The 22,720-nt window shown below is 47.8% G+C and overlaps 2 protein-coding genes across 3 annotated transcripts in view; one reads left to right on the top strand and one right to left on the bottom strand.

Moving 5' to 3' along the window:
- Positions 1–3,349: 3,349 nt before the first annotated feature.
- CCDC177 (coiled-coil domain containing 177) lies at positions 3,350–7,882 on the bottom strand. Its single transcript, XM_060273838.1, has 2 exons — positions 7,608–7,882; positions 3,350–6,349 (listed from the first exon to the last, which is right to left on the bottom strand). Exon 2 carries the CDS (start codon positions 6,328–6,330, stop codon positions 4,231–4,233), a length of 2,100 nt encoding a protein of 699 aa, XP_060129821.1. The 5' UTR covers positions 6,331–6,349; positions 7,608–7,882; the 3' UTR covers positions 3,350–4,230.
- An 11,284-nt stretch (positions 7,883–19,166) lies between these two features.
- The window catches only part of SUSD6 (sushi domain containing 6), a 61,895-nt gene continuing 58,341 nt past the window's right edge, over positions 19,167–22,720 (top strand). For both annotated transcript variants that reach the window (XM_035113486.2, XM_035113478.2), the window contains exon 1: positions 19,167–19,830. The gene's annotated coding sequence lies outside the window, so the exon portion shown is untranslated. The remainder of the gene's footprint in view (positions 19,831–22,720) is intronic.

The raw sequence follows: 22,720 nt of genomic DNA, 5'->3' as shown, positions 1-22,720 counted from the left end.
TTACTGCTGTGGCGGAGGATTTATATGCACAGGGCAAAATCCCTGAAGAAAAACGCTCATGTAGTAGGTAGAAGAACGGCACACTAATTAGTAGCAAGTCTATACAATGATACAAAGAACGTGAGACTGAAAGGCCTTAAGAACATCTCGCCACAGGGAGAGCCTAATTGATTTTTGTCTCGGTGAAAAGCACCTGCCTGTATGCAGAATGAAGCTGTCATTATCTGTGCATCAATATCCTAAATTGATCTTCCAAGGGCCAAACTGTGTGGTACGCATATCTGCAGGTATCTTTTCTCTAACAATTACTTTCGTTTCAAAGCAAAACTGGCTGCAAGAGGGCTGGCTGGGGCGCTGGTGGTGATTACCCTCCCATGCACACAACCTACTTTTCACTTTGCAGGGAAAGATACAGGCACTTATCTCTCTTCCCACTGTGCCTTCCCCCCAGAGGAAAAGCAATTGGGGAGCAATCTCGAGTAGGAAAATATCCCAAGGGGGACGGGGGACAGGAGACAAGCCATTGCTCTCCTTCCTGCTGATCCTCCACTCAAGATTGCAGCCTCCTCCTCCTCCTGCTGCTGCTTTAAATTTAAGTCAGAGAAGATGTCATGTGCTGCCTATAGTGTGCAGTTTGACCCCAAGTGTGCCACTAAGACTACATCAGTGGCATAGAGGTGCAGGGACAGGCAAGGATATAGCACTACCACTTATTTCACAGCAGAGATTATCTCCTGGGGTGCTATCTGCCAATTTTCTGCATGCAAAATAAGTATTATTGTTGTTTTTATTATTGAATTTATATACCACCCTATACCCGCGGTTCTCAGAATAAAATCAAAAGATAAAACCATAAAATACATGATCAAAATAAAACAACAACCCCCACCCCAGACCCCCACCCCACATGTTAAAAGGGTGGTTATAAAGCTTTTCTCAGAAAGAAACTCACCAATGGGAGAAATGGGAAGGATAAACTGGCAAGCATAGGTGAGAGTTGATTTGCCATTTCCAAAGACCCTGTATCATGACCAGTCCAAATGCCAGTGAATTAGCAAGCTAACTTTTCAGCCCATCCGAATGCTTCATCAGCATGGATCTTAAACAAAGCAGAAGGATGGAGGGGCAGGGCTGAAGTGGGGAGAGAAGCTGGCTTGGTACTGAAGCCGCAATGTCTATGTTGGCCAAAAATTCATTTCTGTTGTGTAGACTTAGAAGGCAATGTGGATTGTCATGTAGAGTACCTGGACTTTAGAATTTATCACTACACATCTAAGCTGTCTGGCTTCTCCTACTTGTCCTTAACCATATCCTATAGCCAAGAAATAAATAAATTATGCATGTCTTCATTTACAAGTTGACACATTCTGTTACTCCCTGGTTTTATATTGTTATTATCATAGAACCATAGCTGTCAACTTTCGGCTTTGAAAATAAGGGATCAGCAGCAGCCTCACCTGTCCTGGGGACGTTATATCTAACAATCCAGGATAGCAGCGGGAAACAGCGCTGGAATAAGGGAATTTCCAGCAAAAAAAGGGAAGGCTGACAGCTGTGGCTTGGAATAAGGGAGTTTCCCCGCAAAAAAAAAGGGAGGGTTGACAGCTATGCATAGAACTGTATAATTGTAGAGCTGAAAGGTGCCCCAAGAGTCATCTAGTCTGACCCCCCTGCAATGCAGGAAACCACAGCTTAAGAATCCCTGGCAGATCATGGCCGCCCAACCTCCTAATGATACAGGTTAGATTATGCATAGCCAATGGGGTGTCCTCCAGAGGCTGTAGTTTACAACTCCCACAATCACTAAGCACTGGCCATGCTGGCTGAAACCAACAGAAGTTGGGAGTCTAAAACATCTGAAAAACATCAGGTTAGCTACCTATGTGCTACTAGGGTTAGGGTTAGGGTTAGGGTACCTGAAACAGGACTTTTTTGGTGGTTGCCTCAAACCTATGTAGCTCTCTCCTCCCAAAAATGTGTGTGGCTGCATCATTATCAGGTTGTGCTTTTTAAAAAAGAAAAGAAAAAAAGAAAACTCTGAAGACAGTTCTTCTTCAATCTCATTTTATTAACTGCTGTGCTTGGATTAATTTGTACTGTTCCATTTTTAACTGGATGATTTTATATATCATGATATTTTATTCTGGAATTTTGTACACCACCTTGTGAGGGCCATTACGCCTCGAAAGGTACTCTGAAATATTTTAATAAATAAGCAAATTAAATTTAAAAAAAATCCCTACCTGGCATATATGCTCATGATGTTGTATAGTTTATGTAAAAACAGAATTGTAAAGCCAGACCTGATGCGTCCCCAACATTTCGCAATTCTGTTCTGTTTGGGGACATTATCGTTCCTATATTAGCCCCTTCCAATACTGCAGAAGATCTCGCCTGCTAAGTTAAGGTGTTACGATATTAATAACCAACCAAATAATGAACATGACAACTTATTTCTGCATAGTGCAATTTTAAGGGGGACAATTATGCTTCCTTAAGAGACTCATTCTACGATACTCAGAGAGAGGAATTCAGCGTTGCACTATTCTGATGGTTCTGCGGGTGCAAGTATTTTTGCTTGCCAGGTGAAACTATTTCTCCTTTCCTCCCCCTGCTCCCTGTTCTTGGGGTTCTCCTGACCCCCAACCCCACCCCGCAGTGCCAATTTAGAGGGAGATGAAAGGGGGGGGAGCTCCATTCTGCTACTAACACAACTGTTTAGTTCAAAGTTGTAGAAATGTCTTTGAATCATAGAGTTGGAAGGGACCCTGAGGATCATCTAGTCCAACCCCTGCAATTCAGGAGCTGTCCCATATGGGGCAGCTCCCGCCACCTTGAACCTTGAACCTGCAACCTTGGCGTAATCAGTACCACACTCCAACCAACTAAGCTATCCAGGCTGATATGATCCCATGCTGAGCAGAGATATTACAAAACTCGTTTGGTGACAAGATATGTCTCCATACACCATGATTAGCCTCACTTGACAAACAAATGACATAATTTGAATAGACCTTGTTTCATACTGTGAAGGAATTAAATTACCATCCAGTATGTAGGTGGTTCATAAGCTTTCGCCTGCAGCTAGTTCCACTTGTGTATACACTTAGCTGCTATTAATGTTTTGGATAAGTGGAGATGTTACTTTCAGCATACAGGTCTCTGTTCAGGCACGATACTTTCTTCTTATATTGGGCACATTGGTCTAAACGGGTTTTATCCAATAATCTAGATATGGTACTACAGGAATGCACCTGGAATGCAACAAGATAACCGAGTTTCAAGGTGGTTTTAAACACTTTGGGTGCAATTATTCCTAGAGGTCAATATTTGCAACATTTGCCTTTCTACTACGTTTCTTGTAAAAAGTGGGTGGCATCCATTGGTGTCTGCCCATTGATGGAAGGCATTCAGTAGCAGAATGAGGGAGGCAAGCATTTTTTTAATTCCTACTACAGCTTCAGTTCTAGAGGAACCATGGGAGGCTGCATGATTGGGGAGGGATGGAACTGCTGAAAATTGCCTCCCTTTCCTGTTCCACTGAGGATCCCGTCCTTCAGCAATGGACACAGCTGGATGCCACCCAATAACACTCAGCAAAAAGTTAACGAAAGGAGCTGTAAAGCACCTCCTATGTGTTTATAGTTTTATTTGCACCAGAGTTTCTGCATATTGCTTAATGCCCTGGATCAGGCCTAATCAGAATTTTACTTGCATTTTTTTGTCTAGAAATGTCCATTACAGGCTCCAGTGTTTCCATTCCAAGAGCATGGATAAAGTGCACCATATGAGCCAAAATACTGTAAAATACACTCATCTTTATATATTAAAGAGAGCGCAAGTCCCAGCATGCAAATGCTGCAGCCTGATCCAAAGCGAATGGCGTCCAAATTAAGTGTGAGGTGTATAAAAAAAGGAAGTAGCTTCTTGTTTGGTAATTTCTGCAGGAGGAATTGAAATAGCCCATGATTTTCTGAGGAGCTTTTACTGCAGCACTAGGTTGTAGAAAATTTATTTGTCCCTGTTTTGAGCCTTGTAAACAACATTTTCTTCCATGGAGGGTAAGATATACCTTTTCCTCTGTAGGAATGGCAGAACAGGTGTCTGAACAAATCCAGTTTGAAAAGGTTCTGTGAAGTAGCTGCCAGAGTTTCTGTGCTCCCCTGAAACAATAAATAAGGTTTTAAAAAAAGATTTTGCCACTTAACTGAAATAGAAAAAAAAGACTGTTTATTTCTTAACCAGGCTGGCTTGCAATTCTGCCTCAAAGGCCATCCTGTCAAAGGTACGTATGTTCATCTCTTCCCGGACTTTTTCCCGGACATGGAACGATGCCCGAGCAACCGACCGGGCATTTTCCAAGACATTTTTTTTCTCCTTACAGATCTGTTCGCTCCGCTCCAGCTTCTTCTCAATGGATTGCAAGATCTCCCTGCGACGGATGTCTTCGCTCTCTTCCACCTTCCTCTTGTTCACTTTCTGCACCTTCTCCTTCTCCAGCCGGCTCTGCACCACCTTCTGGGCCTTCTGCTGCACCACTTCCTCGGCCACCTGAGCTGCATGCTGCAGCTTCCGCTCGGAAGCTCTGGCCAAGGCCTTCAGGTACTCCTTCTGCTCCCGGTCCCTCCTCTCCGCTGCCCTCTTGGCCCTCTGGCTGTGCATCTCCTCCCGCTTGGCTCTCTCCCTCAGCTCCTGGTTCCTCTTCTCCACCAGCTGCTCGTACTTCTCCTGGGCCTTGTTGAGGCTCCCTTCCACAGAAGCCCTCAGCACCGCCTTCTCCTCGGCCTCCTGCTTGGCCTTCTCCTTGAGGATGATCTCGTGCTTCCGCTTCTCGGCCTGGTTGAGCAGCCGCTTCTCCCTCTGCTGCAGCTGCTCCTTCTTCAGCTTCTTCTGGGCTGCCAAGGACAGCTTCTCTTGCAGCAGCTGCACCTCTCGCTCCATGGCCTCTTTCTTGACCTCCTCCTGAGCCTTCAGGTTGTGCTCTTGGTGGCGCTTCTTCTTCTTGTCATCCAGGTGGGCCTTCTCCTGCCTCTCCCTCCTCATCTTCTCCTGCTTCTCCAGGTGCTCCCGCCACTTCTCCTCCTGCTGCCAGGTCTGCTTCTGCTTCAGCAGGGCGGCCGCCTGCTCCTCCTGGCTCACCTTGCTGCGCCGCCTCTCCAGCCGCGACTCCCACAGCTGGTGGCACTGCAGCAAGGCCCTCTGCTTCTGCCTCTCCTCCCGCTCCCTCCTCTGCTCCTCCTGCCTCCGCTGGATGTCCCATTGCAGGTGAGCACTGTACCTCTGCTCCTTCAAGATGCTCTCCTCCTGCTGCTTGGCGATCATCAGCGCCGCGATCTTCCGGTCCCTCTCGGACACCTCCTTGAGGCCCTTCTTCCTCTTCACCTCCTTGACGATCCTCTCCACCTTCTTGGCAGTCTGGGGCGAATGGCTCAGGTCGCCCAAGCTGAAGCTGCGGCCCACTAGGGCCGTCATGGTTGCCACCGTCTTAGTCCTGGGCAGCCCCTTGGGCCACTTGTCGCGGAAACTGTCTCCGCTGTAGGAGGAGGAGGCCCCCGAGTCGGAGGAGGTTTTGGTGGAGTGGCCATCCCTCCTCTTCTGCAAGGAGTCCAAGGAGTGGCTCTTCTTGGTCCTGGAGCCTGTTGGAGCAGCAGAAGCAGAAGCAGCAGCAGGAGGAGGAAGCAAGCAGCCGGTCCTGGTGTGCCCTACTGGGGTGCAGCTCCCGCTGGTGCTTTTGAAGGAGATCCTGGGCGCCGGCGAGGATGGCAGGCTGCCGGTGAGGACCGGCGTGAAGAGCCTCCTCTTCTCCTCGCGGATAATCCTTTCCCTTTCCTCCCGGCACTGCTGCAGCTTCCTCTGCCGGTCCATCTCGTAGACCTCGTAGAGGCCGGCGGCCACCCGCATGGAGCGCCCGGGCGCCTCTTTGACCAGCTCGGCCAGCGAGCGCGGCAGCAGCTCCACGGGCTTGACGGCGCAGCGGGCGCACGCCTCCAGCGAGCGCGGGCTCGTGAGCACATAGCGGCTGCCCTCGGCCTCGGCGCAGTCGAAGTTGTACAGGTCCAGGTGAAGCATCGGCGATTCCTCGCGCAGCTGCCCCGCATCTCCGCCAGGAGGAGCCGCCGCTTCCGCCGCCGCCGCGCCCGAGGCGGACGCCGGAGAGGCACCATCCGCTGCCGAGGAGGAGGAACTGGCTGCTGCTGCCGGTGCCGGTGCCGGTGCCGGTGCCGCCGCCGAGGCCTCGTCTCCACCTGCTGCTGCTACTGCTGCTACTGCTACTGCGCTCCCGGGCTCTGCGTCTTTCTCCTCGCCCGAATCCGCCACCGGATCCACCATGCCTGGCTTCCTGCAGGATCTGCGAGGGAACGAAAGCAAAAACAGAAGCAGCGAAATCAGGAGGATCAACCGTAAAAATAACCTCGCCGGGATTTAATCTGCTGCCACCGAGGGATTAGCCAGCATCTGCATCTCCATGGCCTGGGGGGGGGGGGCGCAGTGGGAAGCAGCGGAACCCACAACCTTTCTCTCCCCCACCCCATAGCACCCGGGCAAGATGCATCCGGGGAGACTCCCCGCACCGTGGCAGGGGTGCCAACTTAAATAAAATATTGGGGGGGGGGTGAGGTAAGCCCGCCCCGCGTAATCGATCACAAGACGTGGTGCAGAGAGGCACACTATTTGAATGGCAATGCCTATCAGCTTGGGTGAGTGTGTGTCAAATATTTTATTGAGGGGGCCGAAGGGACCTCGGCCCCTAGGAGTTGGCTTCTATGCACCGCGGTTCTTGCCCCAGTGACTGAAAGGAGAAAGAGTGCGGAGGAGTTGGCGAGAAGTTGCAAAGTCGTCCTGAGTAACGGGAGATCAAGGGGAGGGAAACCTAACGGCGGTGTGTGTGTGTGTGTGTGTGTGTGTGTGTGTGTGTGTGTGTGTGTGAGAGAGAGAGAGAGAGAGAGAGAGAGAGAGAGAGAGAGAGAGAGAGAGAGAGAGAGAGAGAGAGAGAGTGAGTGGCCGGGATCCCAACCGAAGCTCCCCCGCCCCAAACGCTTCTACGCTTCTCCCTCCGCACTGGGCAACGTGGATGATTAAGGTTAACGTCCCCCATATATGAGATGGGAGAGAGGGGCGCTGAAGAGGACCCCCTCCCTTCCGTCTCCCCAGCCCCCTCACACCTGCCCTGCTGTCTACCTAGCAGCCTTGAAGTCCCACCAGGGAAAGGGGAGGGCGGGTAGGTGTGGGGACGACAGAGGGGATCAGGATCCTAAAGCGCCTTTTTCTAACGCAAGCTTGATTTCCCCCCGGGTCCGGGCGGCGGTCCCGTGAGACCGACCTCTCCGCGGTTTCCCTGGCTCTGGGCAAGCCTCCGCCTTGTCTCCCTGCCGCTGGCATGCAGCGCCGCTCCCCAGAAAACACCCTGATGGAGAACAGCCATCCTTGGAAAGCCTCGGACACTCTCCTCCAGAGACAACGGTGAGCTGCCTGCCCCTCCCGGCGACCTTTCCGATTCCCCACCCCCGGCCCCATCGCAAAACGTGCATCAATCGATCATTCTCTCCGCCGCAGACAAAAACATCTGGGGTGGGCGAAGAGGGGGAGGGGAAATGCCGTTCACTCACCGCTTTGGCTTTCGGGCTTTCGATGATCTAGCACCAAACCGGTATTGGTGTGTGTGTGTGTGTGTGTCGTGCTGCGCGGGGCAGATCAGGTTACGGGCGGCAGCGGCAGTGGCGGCTGCGGCGGCCTCTCCATGGCGCCCGGCAACCCCCGCGCAGAGCCTCTGCCCACGGCCGGGAGGAGGCAGCTCGCAGGTGCCTTGGGCTGAGCAACCCCCAGCATTTTGTGGCTCCTAAGCTGAAGGCGGAAGAGGACAACGACTGGCCATCTCCGCCGCCACCGGCCTCGCTTGCGGTGCTCCCTCCCTCCCTCCTCCTCCTCCGCCGCCGCCTTCGGAGCTCCGCCTGCGAGGATGCGATGGAGCCTCCGCTGCTGCGCTGCTGCTCCGCGGGAAGGAGAGACGCGCGGGGAACGCTGATCCGCGCAAATTGCCGCGAGACGGGGGACGCGGGGAGGAGGAGGAGGAGGAGGAAGGAGGGGTCTGAATAAGAGAGGAGGGGATGGAGCGTACTGTGAGTTTTCTTGCCCTTGCAGTATTTCCCCATGTGCCTTTTTGAATAACCCTCACGCCTGCTGCCCCTACAGCTCAATGCGAGTGATAGCCAACAGTGGGCCTCTGAGTATGACTAAGGTTGGACATCACAAGGATCTTAGTAGGTAAGAACTTGCATCTGAGTTTGTTTATTTCCTCCTCCCTCCCAATCTGTTTTCCTTTTGTCTCCTGTAAGCAGGAACAGGGACTGTCTTGCTTGAGAACCTTTCTTGGAGAAAAGCTATTCAAATAAATAAATGTGAAAAATCCCTTTTGTGAAAAGCTTCATACATGTTATCTCAATAATCCTTACAACTCTCTTGTAAGGTTGGCCAGCAACACTATCTCCATATTGCAGATGATGGCAGGGGTGCAGAGACCACAACTCAGATGATGGGGCATGTAACACATGGACTATATCTTTGTGGCCTGGTGGTGCTGTGGACACTTAGAATTTGTGCGGGGAGTGGCGGGACTTGGTGATGGGGAAAAGTGAGGAAGGTCACTTTGCACACAAAGGAATTGTGTGTGAAACAGCCTCCCAAATACCCAATACAAAACTCAATTCAAGCAACTGGGGGTTCTAGGATAGGCCACCCAATACAATTAAGCAAAGGAAGGGGCAAACATGCTGGAATATATAACTTGCTCTCATGTATCACTTCCTTTCTCCATTCTCCTATATACAGCAAGACTACATCTTGTTTGACCGTACTGCTGTAACATTTGCTCCCAACAGGCTCCCTCTGTTGGCAAAGGACACTCTAGTCTAACCAATGTCACAACTGGATAAATGCAGGTAAGCATCTCACAGCAGTGGTCAACTTTGGGCATTAAAATTTGGTGCAACACCAAAATTCAGCTCACTCCCCCTTCCCCGCCTCTTGCTTTGTTTGCCATTGTTGCTTTGCCCCCTGCAACACCCTTTTGACTCTGCGCCCAGTGCAGGCAAATTGGACGCTCTCCCCTAAATCTGCCTCTGCTCACAGCTTGAATGCATAGAACAGACAACCACTTAGCACACAGCTTCACTACAACCCCAAGGAAGGGAAAGACTATAATCGCAGTCTCTCTGGTCCCCCCCCAACCCTCAATGGGTGGCTTGGGGCAAGGGGTGGAGTACTGGCAGAGCACCCATTTGGTACCATTCCCTCTTCTTGCCTCCTCGCAACACCTTCTATGTTTCTAAGTCCAGGAACCATCTGCTCCAGCTGCTGACTATTACTCATCACTCTCTGTGAGTCTGCCTCTGCTCATCATATGGACTGCTCTCCCCCAGGTACAGGATCCATCCCACCACTTGTTCTGCGATAACTTGAAGTCACCTGGGTGCACCCAGCTGTTCCTCCAAAGGGTGGCTAACCTGCTTGCTCTGGGCAGTTTCCTCTATTCTTGCAAGGTTTGTGACAGAAGGTGCAAAAGCTGATGGTGCTCCGAACATGGAGCAACAGTATCTCCCCTCTGATCCGACTCGCAGGCAATAAAACAGTTTGGGTTTTATTATTACAGGATGCAGTAGAGAGCATTCAGTGATAACCTCAAACTGATCAGAGAAATATTGAGCATATTTCCTACGTACACAGGCCACCCTTGGCTTCATGAAGGTCTGCCCTGCAACATATGGTACCCACTTTTTGTGCTGCCGGAAACACCTGGGCAAGACAAGTTTGGGCAATGCAACTTTGAGCCATTTTGATGTTGCAAATGGATGCTAAGATTTATTTATTGTTCTCAACTGGATCTACATAACCGGCCCATAGCATAAGTTCTCTGGGCAGCCTGCAAAACACATATAACAATTAAAATGCAATATGAAACAGCATTGGGAAAGCTTTGGCCCTCCAGATGTTGTTGGAATACAAGTCCTGCCACCCCTGACTGACTGTCGGTCGTACTGCCTGGGGCTGATGGGAGTTGGAGGCCAACAACTTTTCAGGACCTTGGGTCTGATGATAGGCCCCATAACATCGCAGCTGAAAAATGTGGTTCCAATTAGGGAACTGGCCATGTGTCTCCTTGAGATGAGTGAAATGTATCTGGTTGGCCCCTGTGAGAACAGCATGCTAGACTAGATGGGCTATTGGCCTGTTGCAGCAGGCGGTTCTTGTGTTCTTATCCCCAGCTCTCTTCATTCACACATGATGAAATCCTAAGCATATTTACTATGAATAAATCTCAGTGAGCACAGCTGCACTTTCAAGGAAAGTGATTCTGTCATTCACATGCTAAGAACAAGATGCACATGCTGAGTTTGCCATGGGGAAGCTTCCGAAATCTAATATTTTTCTGAAATGTTAGATATTTTAAAGTCACATGAAAGTCAATTTCGACTTGTCAGCGTTTGCATAGAACATGCTTCCTCAACCTCGGCCCTCCAGATGTTTTGAGACTACAGTTCCCATCATCCCTCACCACTGGTCCTGCTAGCCAGGGATCATGGGAGTTGTAGGCCAAAAACATCTGGAGGGCCGAGGTTGAGGAAGCCTGGCATAGAATCTATTACCGTAGTTCCAGGGTGGTTTGTGTAGGACAGTTTGCCAGTGGATTGTGGGATTACTGTACTTATTTTGGCTGGCATGCTTGTCTGTGTGCACACACATGCATATACTACATAGATGTTTAATTTTCATTCCACATATCTGGGATTGTTGCAACCATTGGAGATTGCTGGAAGAAAAGCTTTTGAACTCTGATAATGTTTGGAACAAGCCAGATGTTGAAGAGTTAACCCTGTAGAAATACAGAAATCGGCTGACCATGGTTTAAATGAGCTGCCCTTGAAATTAGCATGCATTAAGGTTTGCATTGATGTTAATTGGAGATTTCCTCTTTCCTGGGTCCTTTCAATTGCTATATGTGGGTTAACCAGACCAAAAAACAAAAACAACCCCACCACAAACACCTGAACGCAGAGCATATAGTTTATACCAACAGAAAAAAATGTTGTCTTGACACATACTTTTAAAGCGTTCTCTTCTAATTACAAGGCAAAGTAAACAAACAGAAACATCTGCCTTATTTACATAATTTCAAAAATGGCTGGAAGTGAAAGCCTTTACAGTTCGAATTGAAACTGACAGTTTCTGCAGCAGTGTGTAAAATCATAGAGCACAGAAAATATAGTTGCCATGTGAAGAAAGGAGTGTCACAGTTTAGGACAGGCATCCCCAAACTGCGGCCCTCCAGATGTTTTGGCCTACAACTCCCATGATCCCTAGCTAACAGGACCAGTGGTCAGGGATGATGGGAATTGTAGTCCAAAACATCTGGAGGGCCAAAGTTTGGGGGTGCCTGGTTTAGGAGCTGGAAGGCCACACATTCCCCATTCTTGGATTAGACAACTATAAAAGCTACTTTGAAAGCTCACGTTCAATGTTGACAGCAAGGAAGTAATTTGCAGAGCAACTCATAACTATAATTATGCTTTGAGAGAATATAGCGCTGTTGGCTGAATGGCCACAGTATGCTGGACAAGATTATCATAGGAAGGAAGGGCAAAGAACACAACCAGAAAAATACAAAAATGTTCTAAAAGGAGCAGATATGCCCCTGGCAACCCACAGTACACCACTAGTGGCAACCCACCATGGACTCAAAGGATGATAATGCTCATATGTTGTCCATAGAGAAAGAGCCTATGAACTCATGGCGTTGAGGACACTGTCAGGGACTGGCTGGATGATGAGGAATGGTGGGGAGCTACAGCCCGAGGACCACCTAGGGAAGCCGCAGAAGAGAAGAGCTCTGAGCTGGGAGTGTGGTAGTGGGGCAATGAAGACAGAGGAGGAATGGGGGGGGGGGATGCTAAACAAGAAACAGGCTTGAGTGAGAGAGAGACGGAAAACACTGCAGACGTAGAATAGGCAGCTGAGGAGGAGGTGGGGGCTGAAGCTGAGACAGATTCACAGGAACAGGCAGGTCCTACTGTGTTTAACGCTCCTCCCCGCTTGTCTCTGAGGAGGACTCAGAGGGTGTTGCATGTTATAGAGCAGAGAGCTCAGAGGGCCCCTCCCTAGTGGAGTTTAAGACTGCTGGGAAGACACATGGGTGGGGAGGAGGCTTAGCAGGAAGTGGGAGACCCAGATCATTAGTTCTGTGAATGTCTTTACCAGGGCCAGTCATACCATAGCCTACCCTCCAACATCCCTCCGGATAGGGATGTCCTATTCCATGATAATAATCATAATGATAATTTTACTATTTATATCCCACCCATCTGACTGCGTTGCCCAGGCACTCTGGGTGGCTTCCAACATATATAAAAACAATAATAAAACATTACATATTAAGCATTTTTTTAAAAAAAAAAACACCTCCCGTATACAGGGCGGCCTTCAGATGGCTTGGGGGGTCAGATAACTCCATACCCTCCAATATTTCTCTGATGAGAATAGGGACGTTCTAAGGAAAAGGATTTCAGGATAGAATCAGAAATTGGAATGCCTTCTGTAAAACTGGGACTGTCCCTGCAAAATAGAGACACTTGGAGGGTCTGCCATAGGTTTGTGTGTGTTCTGTTGTCTTGTATAAAGAATTCTCCGAGTCTTCATGCTGAACCAGCCCTGACAGACCTCAGCACATGCAAAAGCCACTACCGTAGTCATGCTATGTTCCCATTGTCATGAGTTCATTCTCTGTCCCTGCATAGGCAGCTTGTGGGCAATATTGTCAGTATAGTTCCTGAGTGGCTTCTGCATTTTCTGCTAGGGTGTTTTCCTCTTGCCCTGGATTGAGCATGGATTGGATATAGTGGCCGTTCTACCAGTGCAGTGGTGGCATATCTCCTGTGCTGGGTTAATATGAATATAGGATTGCGCAGCCCAGCTTGCATTTGTGCATTGTGCTTAATTCTGGAGGTAGAAACACAGATTTTATACTGAGTCAGATCCAGATAAAATTTCAGATTTGGGTTTAAAGAGCGGTGCTTAGAAACTGTAAACAGGCAGATGTCATAGGGAATTTCCAATCTAAAGGCAGAGGATTGAAATATTTTTCATCACTAGAGGGCACTCACTGATCAGATATTAGTTACTTTAGTTTTAATTTTTCAATCAACCAACTTTCAAACAATTGAACAAGGGCTGAAAGGCAAATAGGTTTGCCACCTGAGGAGCTCCAAAATAAGAAACTCAAGGTGAGACCTTGAACAAATGGCATTATCGTGCGTGTCACCACATTAGTAAAAGAATCCTTCCAGTAGCACCTTAGAGACCAACTAGTTGACAAACTTAGTTGGTCTCTAAGGTGCTGCTGGAAGGATTTTTTTTATTTTGTTTTGACTGCGTCAGACTAACACGGCTACCTACCTGTAACTAGTACCGCATTAGTACTTTGTTAGAACACACTGTCATTGTCATGCATTACATTAAAGTTCCTTTTGGTTGTTATGAATGGCAATACCATTCATCTAGGAGGAAAGCTCAAGAGCCAACCATAGCAATTGCTTCCAAGGCTTTGAGAACACTCCCCAAGCAGTGTGCCTTTTCCCACACCGAGATCTGAAAAGGCTAAATGTTTATATTAGTCTATATTTTCTAAAAATAGAAGGTGTGTTGACAAAGCGGGATTGGCATGGTTAGTAGTACTTTTGCACAGTTGACGCCCATGAAATTGCTTCCTGGATCAGGTTAAGCAGTTGGGGGTGGGGAGAAACCTCAGATTTTAATCTGATTTCCATCTGAAACACTGACTACAATTTCAGGGATGTCTCTGAATACCAGTTTCTGGGAGGAGTGCTGTTGTATTCAGTTCCTGTTTGTGGGATTCCCTGAGGCCACAGTGAGAATGGGATGCTGGATTCAGTAGACCTTTGTCCTGGCTCAGCAAGGCTCTTCTTATTTTCTCATATTCTTCTGTACATATTGCATTTTGCCATTTTTTTTAAAAAAAAAATCTTGCCACTGCTTATGGGAATGGGCAGAGAAGATAGGAGTGGTGAGTTACTCAGAATCCCTCAGAGCCAAAGGCTCTCTTTTGTTCCTCTGAAGGCCTTGGGGCATTGTGAAAACTTTCAGGAACCTTTTGGGTAGGGTGAGCCAGATCATGGGCCAACTTTGTCAGGTGGCCAGGACAACACACCTGCCAATCAACTGGTAAAAAGGTAAAGGTAAAGGACCCCTGGACGGTTATTATTATTATCAAAAGCAACCATGGGGTGCAGTGCTCATCTCGCCTTTCAGGCCAAGGGAGTCAGCGTTTGTCCACAGTTTTCTGGGTCATATGGCCAGCATGACTAAACCATTTATGGCAGAAAGGGACACTGTGACGAGTGCCAGAGTACACAGAAACGCTGTTTACCTTCCCGCCGCAGCAGTACCTATTTATCTACTTGGACTAGTATGCTTTCAAACTGCTAGGTTGGCAGAAGCTGGGACAGAGCAGATTCGAACTGCTGACCTTCTAATCGGCAAGCCCAAGAGGCTCAGTGGTTTAGACCACAGCACCACTCGCATCCTGCCAATCAACTGACATGATTATTGACAGGTTGTTCTGAATGCGAATCTTCAAGCATGCCCTCCAAGACCAATTTCCCCACCCCACTGCACCTCACCGCACCCCCATGAGCCTTTAGACTCTAAAATGGCAGGCATCATTTCACAGCTTAAAGCATTGGTCTCCGGCAGGTGTGTTGCGAGCCAGTACAGGGTTTTAGCCTGACCTAAGATGGGTCAAAACAGCAGCACTACCACCATTCAAATATATCGGGCATCCCCAAACTGTGGCCCTCCAGATGTTTTGGCCTACAACTCCCATGATCCCTAGCTAAGAGGACCACTGGTCAGGGATGATGGGAATTGTAGTCCAAAACATCTGGAGGGCCGAAGTTTGGGGATGCCTGAAATATATGGTGCATACACAACACACACACACACACACACACACACACACACACACACAGAGAGAGAGAGAGAGAGAGAGAGAGAGAGAGAGAGAGAGAGAGAGAAATGGGCCCCCAAATGTTCCATGTCTGAAAACATTGATGAACACTGACTTACAGGGTCTGTTTGGGTGGGAATTGAGGCTTGGAATATACCGTAGGAGTCTGTTTATTTTCCACAGCCAGGTCCTTTCTTTCCCATTAGGCCCCAAGCTAGAGGGAAGCAAGTGCTTGTCTGCTTCATTGCTTTCCTTCAGCCTAACTCCCAGTGCCAGCTGGCTGACAGCTTCTGCCTGTGCATCTCTCCGCTGCCATGGTTCCCTTCCTGGCAGCATGAGGGCGACACGTACGTCCAGCCGTCAGCCTTGGATGGTTTTGGATGTGAGGCAGGAGGTAGTTTTGACACACACCCCACACCCCTGTTTTCCCTGCAAAACCTAGGGAGCCTCTACAGGTGGTAGAGAGACCCCCTGCAGTCCTCTCCTCTGCGTTTTTGCTTCTTGTTGCAGAAAGAAGACACAAATCAAACTGAAGCATATACTGCTTACAACAGACCCTCCAATTGCCCCTATTTTCCAGGGACGTCCCTGATTTAAAGCCGCCCTAGTTTCTCATTTGATCCCAGAATGTCCCACATTTCCTTAGGATGTCCCTATTTTCTTTGGAGAAATGTTGGAGGGTATGGAGTTATCTGACCCCCTAGCCATCTGAAGGCAATCCTGCATAAAGAAGTGTTTTTTTTAAAAAAATGTTTAATGTTTTATTATGTTTTTATATATGTTGGAGGCTGCCCCCAGTGGCTGGAACAACCCAGTGAGATGTGTGGGGTATAAACAGTAAAATTATCATTATGGAATGGGATGCCCTTATTTTCATCAGAGAAATGTTGGAGGGTATGTTACAAACAGCAGGGGAAATCTTGTACAGCTCTTTCACCTTTTGCTTTCCTGTCTCAGTAGAAATCGTTTAGTGGATAATGCAGCTGTTTCCTGCCTCTGAATAGATGCTGTTTATACACAGAGCATTTTGAATAGGTAATGTGTTGTTGACAGCTAGCATGTAGTCATGTCCTTGGACCAAATACAAGCAAGCTATATATATATATATATTAAAATTAAAGATTATATTGATTTACAAAAGTACATGCATTGTCTCTTTTTTCAGACAAGCAAGCATATTGTGTGTTACATTAGCCTTCCTTACCTTGTCATTGCTAGTTATACTTCAGTCAGGAATAATAATATTTGTACCCTGCTCATCTGGCTGGGTTGCCCCAGCCACTCTGGATGACATACACAACCAAAATGTTTCCTGCCATTTTGTGCATACTTATACATTGTGTGTTTTACACACACACACACACACACACACACACACACACACACTCATTTTATTTATAAAGGCTCAGGGTGTTTCTTAAGCAGGCACCTGTGAATTTAACGCTATCCTGGAAGGTGCACAGGCTGACATTGTGTCATCAAGGCTGTTAAAAGGGCAGCACTTACCTGTCCTCTCCCTCCCTGCCCCCTGGTCATTTTTAGCATATATTTTTAATGTTTGCAATGCACATGTGTAAAATGCAGGAAATGACTGAATCATAGAAGCATAGAGTTGGAAGAGACCACAAGGGTCATCCAGTCCAACCCCCTGCCAAGCAGGAAACACCATCAAAGCATTCTTGACATATGCCTGTCAAGCCTCTGCTTAAAGACCTCCAAAGAAGGAGACTCCACCATAGAATCATAGAGATAGAATAATAGAATCTATCATAGAATCATAGACTGGTTTCTAAAGGGCTGCTGAATTGCATTTGGAGTGTGTTTATTATTAAGGGACAAGCAAAGTGCCTGTCAGGAAGCCAAATGGGAGGAGTCCTCTTAGCTTTCACTGAACCATATGAATCAAACTTGTACTGTTTTTGAAAGTTTGTACACTTATGGGAACAGTACTACCCAAAACTCTCTTCCTCCTTTCCAGGGGCAGATCTACTATGAAACTAATGAAGCTTAAGCTTCCGAGCCCCTAATCCCGGAGGGCCCCCAAAAGCGAATTTAGTCCACATTGCTTTAAAATGTTGGGTCTAGTAGACCCAATTTGAGTCACACATTTACCCAATGGATTCTGGGTTGCTCATGGGGAATTTCCAGTAGATAGGCCAGGTGACACGATTGTCAGGCAGTAGGAACAGCGAGACACATCAAGCTCTTGACATGCTTGACTTGAAGTGCCACACTTTTGTTGACACTGTGATTCTACATCAGCTCAGACCTGATGCAATAGGAGGGATTAAAAAAAAATTTTTTTACAGACATCCCTGAGTTGACAACTGCCCCACCCATGTTACAACACAAGATCATAGGATATAGTGTACACAGCATACTACCATGAGGGAGAATTTGCTTAGATGGCACGGCCCTTGGTATGTAGCTACATCTCTGTAGCCTTATGTTTGCACACTTAGACTTCAGAAGAGGGGCAATCCTCGTCTTGGGACTCCAGACACAAATAGCCAATATGAAACCCCAACAATTGTGGGTGCTAAGAAAGAGTGTCTTGCATAGGTAAACAAAGAAACAAATATGCAGTTGCATATGAGCCAAAACAATCTTTCAGATAGCTTGGACCTAAGCTGTGTAGCCAATTTTAAATATGGTGATACTATCATAATCACCTTGCCACTAAGGAATTTGTTTTTACCCTTTTTATGAACACACAGAATAATATACATAAATGTATCAAATATTACACCCCTCCCCCAATGAATACAAAACAGGCCTTCATAAAAGAGACATCTTGTTTCACCTTGGTTTATTTGAGCACTGGAAAACAGAAAGTGTGATCAAAGTGTAATTTAACTCATGAAAACACCCACCTGAGCAAGAACACAGAGCAGAACCTGTGGCCTTGAGGTGGTATCCAGTGCTGGTCCTACTCAGAACAGACCTAAGGAAGTTAATAGACATGACTAATTTAGGTTCATTAATTTTAAGTCTACTCTTGGAATGGATTTAATTGGATACAGTCCCAGGATAGCCAGTGGCCAGGAATGATGGGAGCTATAGTTTGGGAGAGTATGGAGACCACAAGTTCCTCATCCCTGGTACAAAGAATCTGCGGCTTCTGATTTTGCAAAGGCTTGTGTACTTTCAGATTGTCAAGCCTTAAGCACTTCTTCGAGTTTGAGATAACAGGAAAACAAAGGAGAGGAACAAATGTGTACTCTGTCAAAACCAATGACAAGAGATATGAGATTAAAAGCTGTATGAAAAGCGCCTCGCTCAGAGGGCCTCCTGCTGCACCTCTTTGGGAAATTAGTGACAAAAGCAGCAATTATTAGTGGTGGCGGTTTCTCTCACAAAAGTGTGTTTCTGGATGCAAAAAAGTGTTTTATTTAGATAGGGGAGGGGCTGCAAGACTCGGAATTTTCATTTGATAAAGCAGGGAAATAACTTATCCAGAGATTTGACTTTCTACAGCGGAAGTCCAGTCAGGCACTGGGTGAGAATGGGTTGCGAGGAAAGAATTGAGGTGGGGTGGGTGGGTGGGTATGAGATGGATATGCAGGTTGATCCGATAAAATGGAAGAATAAAAAGGTAAAGGGTGGCAAAAGAGAAAATGGAGAGGACAGAAAGGATAGGGCAATATTGTGGAAAGGGTGGGGTTGGCGAAAGAAACCACAATTGCCAACTAACTTGTTCCCTAGCGTATATAACATTTTGCATTCGGAAGCTTGTCTCATCTGACAACCCTGGCCCATTTAACGCTGAAGAGGAGAAATAAATAAAACGAGGGCGGGGAGAGAGAGAGAGAGAGGGGGGGGTCAATCCCCACTGCGCTCAGAGTTAAGGCACAGTATGTGAAGAGACGAAAATGCCCCAAAAGCACAGGGCGCAAACGGGGCATGGGAAGAGAACGGAGCCACCGCGCTTCCTCCTGCCCGTTTCTCTTCCTCCCATATTCCCCGCCCCGGAGGAGGGAGCTGCTGCTCCTCCTCCTCTTCTTCCCACAGTCGCCGAGGCCGCGCGAGGAGAGCGGGGAGGCGGCAGTCCACGTGCGGCAAGGCGCTGGCTGATCTCCCGCGTTGTTAAGGCCGGCCGGCGAGGCTCCTCCCCTTCCTTGTATTCCTCCGGTCTGCCTCGCCCCGTCCTTTCCCTCTCCCGGGTTCTAACTTCGACCCTGCAGGCAGCAGCTGTTCCGCCGCGCGCTCTGCCTCTGCCCCTTTAAATCCTCGCCGAGGGAGGGAGGGAAGGCAGGCCGCCCTCTTTTCCCCGCCTCCCTCCCCTCCCACTCGCCAGGCCCGGCGCGTGAGGCGAGCTCGCGCTACAGCGCAGGCGGAGTAACGACCGAGAGCGGCTGTTGCTTGTGGCGGCGGCGGCGGCGGCGGCGAAGGAGGAAGCGGGACGCGGCGGAGTTGGAGCGAAGAAGAACGGTCGGACTGACGAGACGAGAGGAGGAAGGAGGGGGAGAGAAAGTGCCTTCGTCGCCGCCCTCGCGACATTGCCCCGAGCTACTTTTGCGTTGGCATTTCTATCTATTTAAAACCCCCTCGCTTGTTTGTTTATTTCCCCTGGCGGCCGCGAATGTTGTATTGGCCGAGCCCTGCGCCAAGAGGAGACGGGTCCCTCCCCTGCCGTAACCAGGGCCAGGCAGACAAGGGCACGCGGGCCTTGCAGCAGCAGCAGCAACAACAGCGGCGGCGGCGGCGGCAGCCCAGCCTCTCAGTGCCTTGGAGCGAAGAGGAGGAGGAGGAGGTAGCAGGAGAAGAAGGGGCCGCCTTCTTCCCGGAACCAGCCGCGGCGGCGGTCCTGCTGCTGGGTGAGCGAGCCGCTGCCGGGAAAGTGGGTGGGGAGGGGAGGGCTGGCGAGGAAAGTGTGGGGTGTGGGGAGGGGGCTGGCGGTGGGGCTGAAGGCGCGTCCTTCTCTCCACCCTCCGCACCTCCTTTGGTTCTTTGTTAGCCAAGCGCGGCAGGCAGGCATTGGGGGGCGGCTGTCAAGAGTTCCTGGGCTTTCCCCTTTCCAGGCACGCACACCTGCTCTGCGGAGCCCGGGGGGTGGGGGCTTCTGGAAAATAATAAAAGAGCCGCCGAGTACAGACGGCGACGGTTTGGGTGGTTTCGAGGCAAAAGGGCTGAGGGCGAAGATGCTTGAGCCCTGTTTTCTGTGGGAGCATCTGCGAATGGAGATTGACAGCCGCTCTCTTCGTCTCCCCCCCCCCACTTCCAAAGGGAAAAAAAATTCCTTCAGAGGATTAGATTCCCAAGGGTGACGGTGGGGGGAGAAATCCTGGGAAGAAATCCCATCATCGCCTGGGAAACTTGTCAGGACAAAGCTGTGGTGGAGATGCCAAAACGCTCAAAGTTGCTGGAGGATGGGCTAGTTAGATGCAGCAGTTTTTGTTGTTCTGCGACCCTCTTTGAACCCACAGAACCATTCAGCGACATTATTATTATTATTATTATTATTTATTTTATCTTCTGTTTCTGTATTGCACTGCTGTGCTAACCTGTCTTAGTCCAGGCCATGTCCCAAACCACTAGTTGAAGACCAGTGGGGAACATGGATTCTCAAATGCAGATGTGCCTGTCCTGTGTCTACATTGGGGGCAGTGACTAAAGAGAATTCTGGGGCTTGATGACATAACGGAACACAATCTTTATTTATGCCATGTCTCTGAAACCACCTTTTAGTGGGTGGTGAGATGACTCTGTTAGGCTCTGGTAATGTCTAGTTTCTTTGTGTCTGAATCTGTACCGGTACTTTGGGTGCTGTTCTACGAATGCTGAATTTCCTGGGGATAGTTGTGTTGCTGTAAGTAACTACCGGTACCTCACTCTTTTAAAAAAGAGGAATAGGGGAAGAAAGAAGACTCTTTCAAAAAAAATAATAAAAATCTGTATCTCTTTAGAAAGTCGTGCTATTTTACAAAAACCTTTTGGGCTTTAGAAGATGAAATATTGCATTAATTTGCTTATCTCTGTTTTAAAATAAGTTGTGAGGTGTAATGAGAAAATGGTTGTGCCTGTGAAAAAGACTAAAAATCCATTATTGGGTTTAAGAGAGAGTGAATGCATTGCTTTCCAGTAATGTGCTCCTCTTCCACGAAACTTTACGTAAGAATTGCTAATCGTATATAATCGTGGCTGGTGTGCTGATCCTGTTTGATCCTAATGTTAGCTGCTAGGATGTGTTCTATAATAAACTTAAAGTAGAAAAAACCAGCATAGCCTTCTGCTGACAAAAGGTCTTCTCATGTTCTCCTTTCCTATAAAATGTATATGCAAGATCAGCTTGAGTGGTACATTGACACTTTATATTGAATATTTCATTCTAAGTGGTGGTTTCCCCCTGAATATTAGCATATTAGTGCTGTGGAGCTGAATTTTTATACAAGGCCTCTGTCTGGTTTAACATTTGTTCAATATTTGGACATACTTTTTTAAAAAAATCCTTATATTAAAGGGTAGGGGATTGATGAGATTCTCAGTTTTTAATTGTTGTCCTATGCTGAAGAATTCATCATAGAGTTGACATTCACTTTTCAGGTACTGTACATGTGGGTGAATGTACACCTGTCCATGTTAGTTCCCCCCTCCACTGGTTTTGTAGAATTTTGTGAGCTCTGCTACCATACAGATAATACCAACAATTGAATCTATTTATTACTTAGCTTTTTTGTTTACTAAATCCCGCTTTTCAGTATCAGCATACCTATACCTATTTGTTTTTTGAAATAACATTTTGCTTCTAGGCCTGTAAGCAAGAGTCACCACTCTAGTATCAAAAGTCCAGGGGCTGAAAAAAGCAAAAATTGTTGAGATATGTTGGTCTTTAGATTCTTCCCAAATAGCTATACTCAACTTACAGTATAATTTAAAATGTGATAGTGTCTGATGAGCAAAGCTCCACACATTTGGATCCCCAAATTTGTAAGCCTTAGCTAACCAAAAACGTTTTGAAACTGCTAGGATTCTCTTTGTGTGCTGTACAATCATAACCACCTGCTCCTTTCCACAGCTTATAGTGTAGAAGTAGCAGCCTTTTCCACCTTGGAGCTAGAGCAGGCATCTCCAAACTTCGGCCCTCCAGATGTTTTGGACTAAAATTCCCATCGTCCCCGACCACTGGTCCTGTTAGCTTGGGATCATGGGAGTTGTAGGCCAAAACATCTGGAGGGCCGCAGTTTGAGGGTGCCTGAGCTAGAGAGTGGAGTGAGGATCTTCCCTGAATTAGGCTGCATTTCTGAGGCACTCTGGTGCCCCGAAAGTATAGTGCAACCACATGAAAGATCACTGCCCCATCTGACAGGTTCAGAGGAAGACACTGGCTGATGGTCTCATCAGAAAGTGTGGTAGACGAATTTGTGGGTCCCTGCTGAGGAGTAATTTAAGAGACACTAGTTTGGCAAGCTTCAGTTCTTAGGAAATGTGGGGTTTTTTGGAAGTTTTTGAATGTCATCACAATTTATTGTAACCTTGTGTCATACATTTTTCTGCACTGGGAAGGAAGCGAAGATGTTGAAATGTCTTGATGATGCTTGAAGTTGTTTGTATCTCAAGTACTGCCAATTTATTTTATTGTGCTTTCTTTATGTTCCTGTAAATGCTATTGTGTAGCAAGGCTTCACTTGGCAGGCTCTCTTCTATCATGGTAGATATTCAGGGTTTTTCTTTCTTTCTTTCTTTTAATAAAGTGAGTTTCTTAAGGAA

Source organism: Zootoca vivipara, chromosome 1 (genome assembly GCF_963506605.1).
Source record: "Zootoca vivipara chromosome 1, rZooViv1.1, whole genome shotgun sequence".
NCBI lineage: Eukaryota > Metazoa > Chordata > Lepidosauria > Squamata > Lacertidae > Zootoca > Zootoca vivipara.
The sequence above is the reverse complement of the archived record's forward strand: the minus strand, read 5'-3'. Positions and strand labels throughout refer to the sequence as shown.